The sequence below is a fragment of the Thermobia domestica genome, chromosome 13 (assembly GCF_964235325.1).
Source record: "Thermobia domestica chromosome 13, izTheDome1.hap1.1, whole genome shotgun sequence".
In the NCBI taxonomy this organism is placed as follows: Eukaryota; Metazoa; Arthropoda; class Insecta; order Zygentoma; family Lepismatidae; genus Thermobia; species Thermobia domestica.
This window is the reverse complement of record NC_137466.1, coordinates 219,344,214-219,361,238: the sequence shown is the minus strand read 5'-3', so window position 1 is coordinate 219,361,238 and position 17,025 is coordinate 219,344,214. Positions and strand designations below refer to the sequence as shown.

Sequence of the window (17,025 nt, the reverse complement as noted above, 5' to 3'; positions counted from 1 at the left end):
CGCTCCTTTCGTTGACTTACACTTATATACCTAATGTGAAACCCAATGACTACACCTTGGTAAACAAAGTGGTCTGAACCGTATATCGACTGTTGTATTGTGTACCCGGATGATGTCCCTAGTTCGGCAACATTTCATACAGCCGTGGTTCAATCTCAGCTCCCGCCGAGTGCTTCGTGGTGAACAAACACACTTGCATGGGTTTTCTTGGGGTTCTCGCGTTTCCTCATTCCATCCATTATCATCCGTCTCCCTTAGCTTCAGTGCATAATCGTGGGATGTTAAACTTTTTTTTTTTTTTTTGAGGAGAAAAACTTTCTTACTTACCAACTACTTCACAAGTAAAAAATCCTCCCGACAACTATTTTCAAACTTTTAGAAAGTTTTAAGTTTTCAGTCTTGTATTGATAACTTGTTTCATTGTTACAAACACCATATGCTTCAAAAGATATACGCTACGGTCGAAAAAATAAATAAATAAATACATTTCTAGAGCCATTTTAGCAATGAAACGAACTGAATGGCATTGTTGTTAGCGCAACGGCACGACAATTTGGAGGTCTGAGTTTGATTCTCAGCCCAGCAAAACCTTTTTCTACTATTCCAAAATTATTGAACTAACTCAAGGATGTATTCTATTAGAAAAAATACTCTTTTTCCATTTCCTTTCGATCTCTAACTATGTCAGAAATTAAGGACAAGGTGGTTCAGTAGAAGAGGGGGTCCCTATTCGATCCCAGCTCATGTGACTGTGGTGGACATTATCTTGTCTGTAGGTTTTCTCGGGGTTCTGTTTCCTCACACATTCTCACTCCACCAATTACTTGACGATCATTCACTCTCGATGATCTTCAAGTTTTACGTCCCACGCTTGTGCCGCTAGGCTGAAGGAGACAGTCATGATAAGGAATGAAGGAAATTGTGTTATGAAGAAAGTGGGAGGAAACAAAACTCCGAGAAAACCCAACCACACGGTGTTTGTCCACCACAAAGTTCACTTGGCGCAAGCTGAGAGAACCAGGGACTCCATGCACCAGAGGTGAACGCTTTACCACTGAGCCACCGCGGCCCCCTCATTCTCACTGATCATCCATCTCCTTTAGCCTAATGAGCAGCCGGCAACCTAAAACTACTTTTCTTTTTAACAGAAGTTATTGTATAGTTTCGTTGCCTTGTAATGGTTAGCATATCGGCACTCCTAGTCGAAGACCCGAGTTCCATTTGAGGCTCAGTAGCTCTTTTTCATTCTGAATTTTTCCTTCAAGAAATCTGCATCAGCGTCATCATCATCACAAATTGCACGATGATTGGTCTGGATGTATACGAACCCTCTTCACAGAGATATTTCGCTCCATTATTCTTTGTCCTCGATTTTTTCATGTTTTATTTGCATTTATATTGTTCACCATCTACCATTTGTTACTTGGTTTTCTTTCTGGTCTTTCTGACATTTTTCGTGTATAAACTTTATTAGTAGACGTTCTTTCATTTACAAGAACGCTTTTCAGGAACCTATCCTCCGCTGATTATATCCTGGTCCATTCTATTTTCGTTATTTTTCACTTTTTTTCTTTTCATTTCGACTTGTTTGACATGTCGAGGTTAAGGCTGTAAGCCATATCTACCACCTAAACATGATACAAAATTCAAAGTTCAGGGAATATAGTTTCCAATAGCAAAAAAGTTGGAAAGTAAGAAAAAAAGACAAGAAAAAGACGCGGACTTACACACACACACACAGATCTGTAGTGTAGGAACATAATACGTTTATAAAATAGCATTTCCCGATCCCGTATCATATATTCTATGCTATGGTCATTTCTTCTCTCATTCAACCATTTCCTGTCACTTCTCAACAGAGTAAATGGAGGTTAACGCTAGTTGTTTGTGTTCTTTCTTGAAATGGTTAGATATTCATGTGTCCTTTGGCTTATGCGCACGCAATATTCTGCTGTTCAAAATCTCTCAACCATCTCACCTTTGAAAAGCACTGTAGTCTTACTCTTGGTCGGAATCAAACCAAACATGCTAATGTTTCTTGACTGTTCTTTATTACGAAGTAAAATTTTACATTGTGTTATGTACTTTTGTGAGAATAAGTACTTCTGAAATGGTTATTTTTTTAAAGACGTATATACTTTCGCTCCAAGCATCCACTTGTTTGTGTGCTTCTTCATTTCTTGCCAAATCCTGATATCATTTGTGATTATAAGCATGCATGCCCCTTCTAACTATGCCTTTCAGAATGAGGCTGAACGTACGAGAGACAAATCACACTTCACTTCGAATCATTTACTTCTTCCATTCTGCAGTGATAATCTCAGAGAGTCCCTTCACCCATCGCATTGTTACTTTTTCTATTAGGTTGGTGCGAACGAAATGCCCGCTCTCACGTTAGGTGAGAACTCATCTCAGCAACAGAATACAAAGATAGATTATGCTCATGCGTCTAACGCCACAAATTCTCTCCACAGAAGGTATTGTTGCTGGTATGGTGGCAGTGACCCATCATACCTTTCTCCGTTGAGGTGAAACCATCAATACAGATTGTTGGAATTCTTTAAATACACTGCAAACTTGTCTATAGGGTAAAGCAATGGTCAACAGAGTGTGTCCATATGCTGCTCAAAAGACGGTGTAGACTCACCACGAGTTGCACTATGAAACCCTTTCTTATTTATTGTATCCTTCCCATCTCTCTCCACTTCCGGCATCTCGATCACATCTTGAGATGAAAGACGATGGTGATTCCTCAAAGAATCCAATCGTTGGCTGAGCGAAGGCAAAAGTGTAACTGCGGATGGTGGGTATTTGATTAACCAGGTATTATAAGAATTGAAGCTTTCCTCGTGTCGTGATGAATATAGTTGTTCTCGGGCAATCCCTGCAGACGAGAAGAATGTTGTCAGTTCTCGAAACATTGGACGACGTGTAATTCACCTGGCTCAGTCCCAGAGAACAATTACATTCAGGTATTGTAGTTTTCATTTATTGGCGTTTGGAAGTAGCGCGCATGGCGTGATAATTCTTTGTGTACCAACCTAATATTCTAATCTGTTGAAGTTCTTTCCGTATGTGTTCCATCGGATACTGTCATACGTTCTTTTTAAATCTGCCAATACTATGACTAACCACTGAAGGCATACAGGTAAGAAATAACAGAGAACTACAGGTACAGGAAGACAATGAAAAGCTTGAGATGCAATATGTCGACACATTATCGTCAGGTCATGAAAATTCTCGGTTATCTGTAACGAGAATCTGCTTCAGAAGTGTTATATTTTGGAACAGACGCAGGACACCACCTACTCATCTCCTGATGAAGATTACACGAAATTTCCACAGTAGTGTGTGAAGATGGGCTCATATAACATTCACGTAAAACACAACAGAACTAGCAGAATAATAACAAGACCTTATTCAGAATTAATAAATAGCTTTATTGCTGCGTTCCATCATATTAGCTACAAATACATATATGGTCTTTATTAATAAATAATCAATAAGTGATTAAAAAAAAACGTTTACTGGCACAAGCATGCATAAATATATTTATAAATAATAAATCTGCTATAGCAAGTAATCATGGCAATATCCTTTGGTAACAAAATTATCTCACTGCTTAATGCGAAAATTATATATTAACAACTGGCCAGAGAGATGTCTTATATTACAGTATTAAATCAATTTATACGTAATTTCTGGCAACCAAATGAGATAATGTTATATAAAAAATATTTTCCACTGGTCGCTGCATAGTAAACAGTATGGAAATAACATAAACATTTGATAAAGTATGGACAATCACTTGAAAGCTTCGTTTGCGTTAAAAAAAAAAAAAAAAAAAAAACTTAAGCAACAAGTTTTACATTAAACACTGCAACTACATTGTATTCTTAATAGGTTCATAAAATAAATAAATAAATAAATAAATAAAATATATAACACAGTTACTTTATTTATTTCACAAATTAATCTTTCACCAATTGCTAAAACAGGTTTTGAAAATGCGTACTAAATGTCTAACCAGAACAGTAGATTATGAAACATTAACAGTACTTATCAAAAACAATATTTGCCACAGCACCTAATTAGAGGATAAAACTATCAAATTGGGTCTTAACTTGGAATTACATTTAAACAAGATATAACAAATACATAACTCCAAAAAATAGTAAATAGGTTGTTGCCTTGATATACGAGGGGCAGTCAGTTTCCAGAACGATGTTATAGTTTCAGTATTAGTGATCCAGTCATAATGAATCTTGTACAGTGCAGTTCTTAGGTTACCTAATTTTGAATTTGACAAATGTGAACAGGACATAGCAGGCAGTACATTGAGCAGCGTAGCTGAACGGAGGAGTGATCAGTTAGAACAATGTCGCAGTTCGAGCAACGCGAAAAAACAAGTTTATGTGAAAAATGGGGAAGTGTCGTTGGACAGCCTTAAAAACTGTTTACGGTGACAGTGCTTTAAGGAAACAGCACTAGTACCCGTTTCGCACGGCAGAAGAGATCAAAACCAACGCGACTGCTCAACTTTTTAAGATACCAAAAGAGGACTTTCGTCAGTGTCTCTAGCAATGGCAGGAGCGGTGGAGCAAATGTGTACTTATATTGTAATAATAAAGAGCTACAACAAAATTCCCGGAACATTTTGACTGCTCCTCGTATATATATTTTGAACTGAAACTCTGAACGCCAAACTTCTTGATTATCCGCAGAAAATGAATATTTTTGATGCACTTTAATAATAATAATTATCATCATCAGTCACAGTTATATTGTAATTTAATTTCCTCTGTATTATTAAGCGTAATTAGCAATTATGTAAAGTTTTAGCATACTTGGTTGGAATTTTAACGTTTCGTCTCAGAACCGCGTCTATTATGAGACATGCAACTTTAATTTTACATGAAATTTGCACTACATACACTCCCCGGGAACGAAATGCAGATTTCTCATAAAATAAATCGAAGTACATCATTTAGTTATGAAAGAGCTAAAAGGTGTATATTTTTACAATTATAGTGGGAAGGTTTTTTATTTTTTTATTTTTTTTATTTTTTTTATTTATTTTTTTTTTTTAAATTTTCGGTGAACTGTACACCCACTTCCTTCAGAATATTTCGCTAGAAATGGATTGCAATCTGGTAGCTTTTAGTTACTTGTCTGGAGGGAATGGGCCTTAAATTCTACAATAAATATCCTACTCTAAAGAGTTAACAATCAATTAAATATCACTCTCCTTCTCGGATTGCATTAGAATCTTTTTGTAGGGATCTCTGATAGCATACAAGGAAACAGAACCTTCAATTATTTACTAGTATCTAGAATAAAGATATTTATTATAAAATGCCAAGAGTCAATCCACAGAAGTAACCCAAATTTACCAAATCCTACTACTAGCTATTGCACGCCACAGGATGCATATTTTAAATTAAAATTAAGTACTAACCTTGTAGCCTCCCCCCCCCCCAAAAAAAAAAGTGTTATATTAAATTATTTCAATCTTCTCTGGGGTTTTCATCAATAACCCTTCCCCCACTAACTATGCTTATTGTTTACTGTTAATCCATCTGGTGGACACACTTGAACCACCAAAATTAATACAAAGAAAAATACTTAATTTTTTGTATAGTTTGTACAACTTTCTACATTTTTACTTTAGAGCTTCTATTCTTGAAGAGAAAGAAAAGAATGGCAGTCATTATAATTGTAAAAATAGCCTAGAATAGCCTAGCCCAAGAAACTCAGAAGGTGTCAGCATAGTTCACCAAAAATTCACCAAGTACTCTCAACATAAGAACACCTAAAAAGTAAAATAACAGAATATGTGTCCCTTACGGGAATATTACGGAGATTGGTGGACACTGTTTACTTCAGTCACACACACTCCTTCCTTATTCTATATTATTTTTCATATTGCAAGCTGAGTAGAGGGTTTAATATGAAGTTTTAATATAAAAAATAAAATCCACAAAATTAGCAATTGGTGAAAGGTTACATGTCGACTGCTGTTACTACTTTCTGTGCCTAAATAAACATCCAATGGTTTCATATTCATTTACAAAAAAAGGTGATACATTAATATATATGGCAGAAATTTTCAATAATATACTACATTAACAATATAAAGAAGAAAATATCGACTAAGTAAACTCATGAAATATGCTACACATGAGTATAACAAGTCTTTTCTTTAATGACTAGAGTGCAACGATAAATTATTCATAAATAAATAAATAAAAGATTTTAAATAATTTGTACTCTAAATTGAGAAACAAACGAACCCATCATAACAGTTTTTTTTCTATCTGCGATTTTAAGTTGTCATAATAACCAGTAAAAGAAATGAAATTCACAGTTAAGCGGAACACAGAAAGTGCCATGAAACAGGAGGATGGGCTTAGTTTGCCATTATAACTTTCAGCTGAACAATATGTCAATACAACGTTATAACGTCATAATACGACGTATAATCAAAGTACATTTTTCATCCGAAAATAAGGTCTTACCACTCTGTTTCATAGCACTTCACACTTTATTTCCTTATGTTTTAAAGAAGCAGCCGCACGCTATTGGTTAGCATTTTACGAATAGATCAAAATACGCTAGACAGAAGTATACAAATATTCGACTATTTTATTTCTTTTAAAGAGAATATAATTGTATTAATTATAAAAGTTCTGCTTTAACAATGTCCAAATAAATAAATAAATAAATAAATAAAAATATAGTGGATGATGTCACTTAGGTAACCCAATTTTAACTTCTAAGTAAAAATCTAGAACATCATTAACAAATAGCGATGGTATACTTTGAGCAAACTTCGCAGAAAGAAAGAAAAAGTGCAGGAAAATTACCATTATCTGCACTTACTGTTCAAAATTTAAATATTTTCCTTACATTGGATACCAGGGTGTCTACTAAAATTCCAAAATGAAATTTCGTGACTTTTTCGCGACCTTTTCTTTACCAAACCATAAAATTTCCTAACATTCTCAAGAGCGAATTCGGGCGCAAATTAGGCCGAATTTTCATGCATGCGATACAATACTTTGCTTGCGATTCAGTAGCTTCTAAAGTCCATCATAAAGGCATTTTTTGTGGTGAATTTTGACATTTTATAGAAGAAAATTTTCCAGTCTGTGCTTATATTTTTACAGATAAAAAATCGTGACCCAAAAGCTAAATTTCTTGACTTTCAAGACCGTTTTCTGATTTCGTGACTTCTTCATGACTTTCGTGACTTACGTGGCCGATAGACACCCTGGATACGTGTGTTATGAACAATTATAACCGAAGTCAGTAAATTCAATGAATGCAAGCACCTAACGACGCCCTATTGATCATACGTTACAGCATCAGTAACTACACATACATTACAACGAAGGCAAGGCTACAAATTCCACAGTTCAAGCATGCATTCAATTCTAATTTGTATGCAAAAACATCACAAAATGAATATGAAACTTTATTCAACTGCACTGGGATTGATTCGTGGATGACGTAAACACTTAATGCATTACCTAATTAGTTGTCATTAATGTGAATGACTTATTACTGTTCTGTAAATACTAAATAGTTAATATATAGATATTTTGATGGCGGGAATGGTAAAATAGAAGTATATTATTCCACACAACATGGTCAGTGTGTAGATTCCATATACCGGTATGTATTTTAAATATACTGCTGTCCTCATGTCCTTGCATCAGATAATTGAGAATTTGTTCTGCGATCCTTTGTTAAAATTACGCGATTCGAAGGTAAACAATTCACTACATTTCATTCTTAGAAATGAGCATCACCACGTTTTTACATTTAAATTACAGTGCGTTAAACATAAAAATACATGTAACTCACTTTATATTAAGAGGTATGATTGCTATTATGCGTATAGGAATACAGCTTCTTTGTTGTAACAATATAGATGTCTTTTAATATTATGCTAACTCTAGGATGAAATATGTCTACAAGTTTGTGACTCAATGATCTATAAAAATAAATACTTGTATTATTTTATCTCTACGAGTTAACTGTAACAACCGGTATTACTCATTACGTATCACATAGTTACTTTACTCCTAACAGGACGTTATTCAAAAAATAAAAGAATACAGTTGTCCATCATATACAAACTCTATACAAAAATATAGATTCGGAGGTCTTTGTTGCGCTTTTCAATTTACAAGAATATTCTATCACAATCGAGAAGATGTATTCATTACTCCTTATGCTTTGTACGGGAGTTTAAAAAAAAAAAAATTGAGGTTATTACCAACACTTGTATCTACAACGTCTTTCATTCAGTGTCATTTTAGTTTACAATACTTTTCTCAAAACAGCATATCAAAAGCTTTTACAACATTCTGGGAGATGATTCTAGTTTTTAAAAGAAGTCTGTATGAAGGAAAGTCTTAACTTTCTTCGTTTCTGAGTTACAGCTTTGCAGGAAAACGAACTATTGAGACTCCACTGCATAACAATTATAGGTTTTCCATGAAGCAGTGTTTAAAATTTAGAGAAAATCATACGTATACTAAATAACAATATCCAACTTAGGGCCTTAAGAATACTACACAAGTTCTCCACAGAACTGTTGAGAAATCCTTCGAGTAAAAATTCCTTGTGCAGCATTTCTGACTTTGAATAACACACTATTGACTAGACAAAGATCAGTTGTTTTACACATTTCGTGTAAAGCTGATGTTGCTATGTGGTTTCCAAAATAGCTCACAACTGAGCTAATTTCGACTTCCCTTTATATAGACCTCTTAGCTTGTTTCTGTGTGAAAACCCTGTACACATATATTTTTACAAACAGAGGTTACACATAAAATGTGATTTTATATTATATCAAGACGCTAGAACACTTATTAGTTTATCATTAGAGCTCGGATATTCAGAGTCTTCAATTGTGCAACGTTGTCGGGTTTTTAAACATGACACCTGACATCTAACACAATAAATTTAATTTATTTCAGAAGCATCCCACTGTTCCAAATTCAAAACTAAACATATTACTACAGTTGTTAACAATTCTTGTCTCAACCCTTTGTTTGCTTTTCGATGCATTGATTAAGCTTCTGGTACGGAAAGTGAAAAGTTTCTCAGCTGGACGTTCATCTATTAATTCCCAATCTCTCTCTATATATATATATAAAGATAGCGCTGTTTAGAAACCTGTAAGGTACCTAAAGTAAAGAAGTGTTTCAGCTTTGTATTAAACTGTGCGAACTGCAATGCTACAATGTGGAAAATAAAAAAAATACAAATACAAAATATACATGCACTTAAAGCACCAATTGTTGAGAGTTCTGTAGCGTACCGTACTAGAAGATACTCCACGTTACCAAGTCAATAGTTATACGCTTTCATTTGAAAATCCGAGCTCTACGTCTCAATCATATGAATTTAAAATTGTTAAAATAAATAAATAAAATAATTCAAAGACAATTTTAGCACCAATTTAAAAACTCTTGATATTTTAAACTATTTCCGTATTTTGTTTCATGCAATAATATATATTTACATTATATTGTTCGTATTAGTGTTTCATTTAACCATTATTACTTTTGCCGCTGACTGTTCCCATTAAGCATACGATTCTTCTATGTTTGCCATAATCACATTTTAATTAGTTTTGTAACAGTGTCACAGCAACCATTTATCTGAAATGTTTTATGTGAAAGGAAAAAATAAAATATAAACTGATTGGTTGATAAGTTCAACAGCTAATTTTAGAAATACAAGAACAATATTTGCATTTGCTATAAGTATTGCACACACATACACAATACTTTATAAGCTTTGTAAATGCTTCAGTTGGTATGGAAGCAGACTCAGGAATATTATAACAAATAATTTCTAACTCAAAGTACCAGCTCTTGAATAATCCTTGTACTTTTTTTCAGCAATCTCCAGAAGCGTTAAATTACAATTAAGAAATAACAAGGATGTAAAAAAGCAACGGACTCATCTGAGAAGAAGAGAGCAGAAACAGAACATCGTGTGAATGTTGTGGTCGCCGGTTAACTTCTGCTGCCACACACGATACGACGCTTTTACACTTTCTTTCTCCGGTAAATCCGTTCCCTTCTTGATTTTTTTCTTTAACTCGTAGTTTTTCTTCCGAAACCAAGACTCCAGACAAGAGTAAAGAGCTTGGAAGTGTAAGGATTATTTGAGAACTGGAAGTTACGATGAGTGAGATGTTTTTTAACAGCCATCTAAGCATCTTGTACAGGGATAAAACCATTAACTCTCCTACCACAGATATTTAGATTTTCATTTTTCTAAAAGCACCACAAATATTCAGAATTTTTTAAAAGTGAGCTTTATATATTTTTACACATACAGAAACTGGTTTAAAAATAAGATATTTCATTAATATTTGAATAAACAGATAAATGACTATCTTGTAAACACTTAACCCACTTAATCTGTCATTGGCATCTAGTTTCACAAAATATAAAATCTTGCTAATTATTGATAACAAAGATAACCTTGTATTAATAAATGTTAAATGTTTGAATATTATTATTTTAACATATACATAAATATGAAATATATATTCTTCAAACTCATTATGTTCGTTATACAAATCTACTGTTTTGTATTTGATATCTCAGTAGAATCACAAAAGAAATGAAGCAACTACCACTCCGTATATTACTCAACATAATCTATTGGTTTCTCTAATTAGCACACAAGATTGGATTGAACAAATACAAATCTGAGAAAACTTTAACAATTTTAAATTTTAAATAGAATGAATCTCACAAGAACGAAAAACTGTGCCTGCGATTTGTTTACAGCCGACTAATTTTCAGAACAATTCACGTATGGTTAAATGGTTATTGGGGATCCTTTCTCTCTCTCAAAAATACAGAAGAGTAATTTTTAGTTAGAGAGTTAACAATATATTAACTTGTGGTTTGCTGATATGTTATTGAGTATTCTACAATTGTTAATCACATCACAGTCCACTCCATGGATTTCGTAAGATCATATGGGTTATATCAATAAATATTTACACACAACAATATAAATACTATTATATAAATAAAACTTTTATATCAAAGAATTTTCTACAACAACGAACATTATTTTACTACAAATGGCAATTATGCAGCCAGGAAAGATACTATTCCTGAATATAGACTAGTGTAAAACTAGATAAATGAAGGTTGCACACGAAACAAAAAATCTAACATTAATGACTGTTCGTAGTATCTGACCACTGCAGCACATCTTTACTAATGTGTTCAGTTCATCATTTATTTCTTCAAATAAAATCACACACGTATTTATTAGGCAACTATTCAATGCGAATGGGAACGGCATGTGCTGGCACATCGAATGAGAAGCGAGGTACTTCCCGAATGAGCTGAGATATTTGATCGGGAGGTAGCTTTGGTGTTTCAGGCTTATCCAACCAATGCAGAAGGATCTCCTGGTCAGAAGGGCAGGTGCTTGTGAATGAAGGTTCTGAATAGGCTGCATGGAGGTACCTCCAAAGCCCTGTGAAGCTGGTAGGAATAGAGTAATTCTTGAGTCTGGAACATGCGACACGAACCTGATGTAATTTCGGCAGCACTTCACAGTCGAGATGAGTCAAGCGAGGGCCCGTTAGGAATACGTGATCCTGGTTGATGAGGAAATCACTCATTCGTCGGAGTTCCGATTCCAGGTGACTAGAATCACGGGCGACCGCGCGGAGGTAGAAGCAGAAGCGAGAAAAGAAGTCGCGACAGACATTCTCAGCCTCTGGGTGGTCGTACGAGAGAGAGCCACCGGGGAAGTGGTCATCCAGATACGCCACAATGTCATCAGCTGAGTCGGCAGTTTCATTTCGGTGGGAAAGGGCGGGAACGCGTCTAAGGCCAATGCGCCGAAATTCTTCCGGAGGCCTCGCCACGTTTACGGGAACGACGCGAAATTTGACTCCAACTCCAGCAGCTGATTTGAGCTCTGCCACCATCAGCACCCGATGTGAGAGTGGACATGCACCCAGGCGCTTTTCATCACGACCCGCCTTCACATACAGCGTCAAATCACCTTTCTCTGATCCCATTATAAGATTTACAGTTCAGATTTTACATGGTGATATTTTTATACCATATTCTTGTTCCCTCGTCATCATCCTGTAGGAAAAGAAAATGAAGTGAGGAACTCTGTTTATCCTTAGTATTAGAAACACATGCACAATGCCAGGGGAAAAGCTAGCGTGCATTTCAAAGGATTAAAAAGTGTCCAACAGCCGTAGCAACCCATAACACTCCGCAATTTTATAGCTTAATATAGCAGTGAATTTCCTTTTCTTTGATGTATAGGAAACAATCGGCAAACGAGTAATTTAAGGTTACAAGTAGAACTTTGACTTGGCATTTGCTGAACCAATCGCAGCATTAACTTTTGGACAGTATGTGTACAATAAGAACTGTATTCACACAGCAATGGTTGAACTATAACATTTACTTAATGAAGTTTTAAAGTTGTGAATTACAAGAAATTGGTTTTATGATATATAATAGTTCTTGTAATGAATTTGTTTCAGAAACCTTTCAAGTTTAATATATTCTACTAGCTTCCAATGTATCCAATTTCAATGAACGTTTTTGCTACTTTCACATCATAAGTCTTTAACACTACAATGCTTAGTGTGTAATCGTACCACAATGGCACATAATTCAGCAGCTTCCCCTAAAAATGTCTAATTTATTCCGATTATCTTGCGAATAGCAACCGCTGTATGAGTTGCACCTTTCCTAGCATTTTCCTAATTAAAAGCACAATCTCGCTTAATGATTAAAGGCGACTTTCTAAAACAATGTTGTTTCTATCCCCAAAGGATATTTTTAGTAAGCAACCACTGTATTTACTTATTTTTAAATCGAGATTATGTTACGGCAGTCATCAGAATGACAAAAGCCATTATTCCTAAATTAAGCAATTAACTTTCCGTTCTGCAGTTTTGTTAATATCATGAGCGATATCAATAGATATAGTGCGCTAAAAACAGCTACTTTAGAGCTGGAAAGCATATGAAAGAGTCTATTGAGAATAAAATTGCGAAAGTAAAATTATTATTCTGCGTGATTAGCACAATTATTTAATCAAACAACAACAGCCGGCAGATGCTTGGAAGAATGTCACTGCATCTTACTTTTTAAACATACTTCATTTGTGGTTTAGGGTTGAACAACTGATGGCACACCTTTACAATTAAAGCTATAAGCTTCAGTAGGATGCTGTTTTCAATCAGTGCAAATCCACATCTTACATAGGTGCGATGAACGTGATTTCACATGTCGACAAAAACACAAAGAAGAATTGAGGCATACAAATAAACCTTCCTTTGTCACCAACATAGCTTTGCTGTACTAAATCTCACACTAATTGATGATAACCCTGTTACTAATGGTTTTATATTAATTTAGAATTACACACACAACAAATATACTAGAAACACGATAACTTATATGCTCTCCTATCTTTGTAAATACACATTTCCGAATTTTCGAAATGTAATGTATTTCATTCTCAACGACAAAGCAGTAAAAGAAAGGACTGAATGGTTACCGCTTATATATATTTCACAAATGATATAACTATGTCCAGGAACTACTAAATAGAGAAGATATCCATAAGTGATAGATTAAAAAGAGATATTTTTTCGGAAGCTAATTTAAAGCTTACTGCAGCTCTCCAATGTAATCCTCCGGGGTATATAAAACAATGTCAGTACGAAGACACACGTTTAGTAATTTAAATTAAATTAAAATCCACTATAGGGAATATATAAATACGTTATGGATTCTATATACAATATAATGAAACGGTTATTATATTCCTCAAATATCGAGTTCAAATTTAAAAAAATCAGGTGCCTTTTTAATTAAATAGAAGAAGACAAGTTACAAAGAGTGAAAAAGTGATCTGACTGGACTGGAACTCGAACGCGAGATCTCCTGCACATCGTGCCGATGTGTTAACGACTACACCATCCAGTCCACTTCCCAGAACAGCCAGGAGTGCAGGAGTGGGAGTGTGTTTGGTTGTTCTGGGAAGTGGGCTGGATGGTGTAGTCGTTAACACATCGGCACGATGTGCAGGAGATCTCGCGTTCGAGTTCTAGTCCAGTCCGATCACTTTTTCACTCTTTGTAAGTTATTGAATTCGCACCTACAAGGGATTGTGGTGTGTAGAAATAAGTTCAAATCGGTTGTTCCATCCTTTCATTAATATAGTAAAACAAGGTTTAATTAGATTCATTACATAACGTTGCCTTTTCCTCAGAATACTAGTTCCCAACTTTTTATGACTAACGACATACTTTACGCAATGTACTTGGTGTTAATTATAAATACAATGTATAAATTCTAATAGCATAAGAATGTCAAGTTTATGCAGTAGTTACGAGGCACTGATTGATACAATCTGACTAAGTATTAAATACCTCATCATTTTCAAATTCTAAAACCGGCTGGGAACCACTGCCTTAGAATGCAAATATTTTTTCGACAGCAAAATTACTCGATGGAGAACTTAGTACAGTTCGTTTTATTTCATTCTTCTACACCGTCTGGTATTTGGATCTCAAATCCTTTTACACCCTCCTGTATCTATTGGTGATGCCTTTTGAAAATTCGGAACTTAACAAAGATAGGGAAAAACAAAAGTTTTCAAGTTTCTTGTAATCAGGTATTCAATTTAACAAATACACAAGTTTAATTACATGCTTAATATCTTGCTGAACAGTCTGCGAAGACAGAAAATAGCATATCGTATATGCAATTTGTAAATGAAACATGCTATAAACAAGAACTGCTAATTGAGCCCCGATGTCTGGGATGGAACGCACAATTATATCTTTAATCACACTAGCGTACCATAAATATTCTGGTTCAGGGTGTAAGCATGTAAAGAGTTAAATATTCAAGCATTCGGTGGAACGTATTCCTGCGTACTGTATCAGAGTACCAACTTGCTCCCTCTACTGTGCATATTACAAGGATTCGTTGTTACATGAAATGAAGAGTGTTTAGAATTCTCTCTGAATTCTATAAACTTCATGTGAAATAATTCGTCTTCGCATTAAGTGTCTTGCAGTAACAAAATGCTCACTGACACGTGTTCTTACTAAAAATAATACAAAATTTACCATTTTTCTTTTGCTTGTTTATTCATAAATGAAAGCAGATAATGAAATGCAACTTACAACAATCATAGATAATGTTATTCTACAACAGAAAATATGGGTCTGAAGAATTTTCAGTGTTGCGATCCATAGAAATTACAGAGTTGTCATAACAACAATTCCCCCAAAATCTAAGTTAAGGCAGCGACTAGAAGAACGAACTCAACTGGATTTGATTACGTATCATAATATTTTCGAATCCTTTGAACTACTTTTAAATAACATTATTATTTAATTTTAATAACTGTAAGTTAAAACTATTATTACAACTTTCACTTATGAAAAACATTGGCAAATTTAGTATGTCAGGCCCTTAAGAAGCAAAGAATACTAAGAAGTTTTCCGCTGTACAAATAAACAATTGGTTATGCTTTATTCTTGCGTAAAGAAAAAAAAAACATGTTGTTAGTAACAGTTTATACGCTAAATGTGATTCTTAATGGTAAAAATCTTCCGTTACATAAAAACCATTAAAGAACTAAAATCAGAGGGAATTCTAATCACCTTGAATTTAATGTAGCAGAGAATCTTCGGAAGGTACGCAGGAAGAAGCTCCAGCAGATGCTTGGCAGTACGAAAAACATTCTTCACAAATAAAATCTACATCCTGTTGTATCGTTAAGTAATTATTTGAAACTCTATCGTTCTTCGTACGAACAAATCATTACACTAGTGGAATTCAACGTCCTTTACCACCGACCGCCCTCAGGATATATGAAACAGCACCTATTGCTTAAATGGTATCCCAACAATCACTCTTGTTTTTATCAGGGTCTTAGCACCATTACGGGGAATCTAACTAAGGACCACGCTTGGCAACGAAGGGGCAAAAGAAAAATAATTAAAATTCCAAATGAGTCGCGTAACAATTCTACTGGATTAGTCCGTTAGAAATTAACTTTCTAACACCGTCTTCCATGCCTAGTCAAAGCATATTTCCTCCGTCACTGCTCTGACGAAACTAACGCACACTCAGAGTGCAATATTGCGAACAAGTAATCACTAAAATAAGACAGTTATCTCTACGGATGGTTGCGGGTTCGACACCTGATACGTGCAAATATCCATGCTTCAAACAGACTCCACAAAGAAATGGAATGAAACCTTTCACTTTAACGTTCTTTTGAGCTAAGGGAGACGGATGATTAACGCAAGTGAATGATGTAATGAGAATGTGGAAGGAAACGGAGATACTCCGAGAAAACCCAGGAATACGATGTTGTCTACCACAAACTAACTTGGCCAGGGATCGAACGAAGGACCCCATGCACCAGAGATAAGTTTTATCACGGAGTCACAATGTCTCCTGCAAATTCGGTTTCATTTAATCCCATGTATTTTTTTTTTTTTTTTTGACGAAATCACACATGTCAGATAAATCACACGTCCTGATAGTCTTCCATCTCTACATGCATTGGACGTTTAAATTATTATGACCTACTTGACAAAATTTTATTTCTGTATATTGTATAGTGGTGGGAGAATCGATGCGACTGTCCTCGTTTGAAGATGGCATTCTCTACTGATGGGGGCGAGCATATAAAGTGATTGAATAGACGTAGTTTTAGACCTACAAGACGCCATCCTAATATCCTGCCAGAGATTCCAATAAAACAAAAAGACTAAACTACAGTCACAAACCAACGCACGGAATCGAACTCCTGATTTTAGAATGTAATTATGTTGGATACCCTGAAGTAGCACTCTTTTTTTTTTTTTTTTTTTCAGTCCCTTTTTGCATGACGAAAATATACGAAAATGGGAGGTAACATTTCGCTACACACTACTTAAAAAGTTTGGCAAAATCACTCCCGAAG

General features: G+C 34.9%; 2 protein-coding genes across 4 annotated transcripts in view; both read right to left on the bottom strand.

The window, feature by feature from the left end:
• Positions 1-17,025, bottom strand: part of LOC145669042 (transcription initiation factor TFIID subunit 10-like) — a 59,477-nt gene that overhangs the window by 18,149 nt on the left and 24,303 nt on the right. The gene's annotated exons all lie outside the window — the stretch shown is intronic.
• LOC145669041 (chloride intracellular channel exl-1-like) overlaps positions 5,327-17,025 on the bottom strand; it is a 36,959-nt gene continuing 25,260 nt past the window's right edge. For both annotated transcript variants that reach the window (XM_081737394.1, XM_081737393.1), the window contains exon 2: positions 5,327-12,152. In XM_081737394.1, the coding sequence (XP_081593520.1) occupies positions 11,327-12,082 (756 nt within the window). In that variant the 5' untranslated portion in view covers positions 12,083-12,152 and the 3' untranslated portion in view covers positions 5,327-11,326. The remainder of the gene's footprint in view (positions 12,153-17,025) is intronic.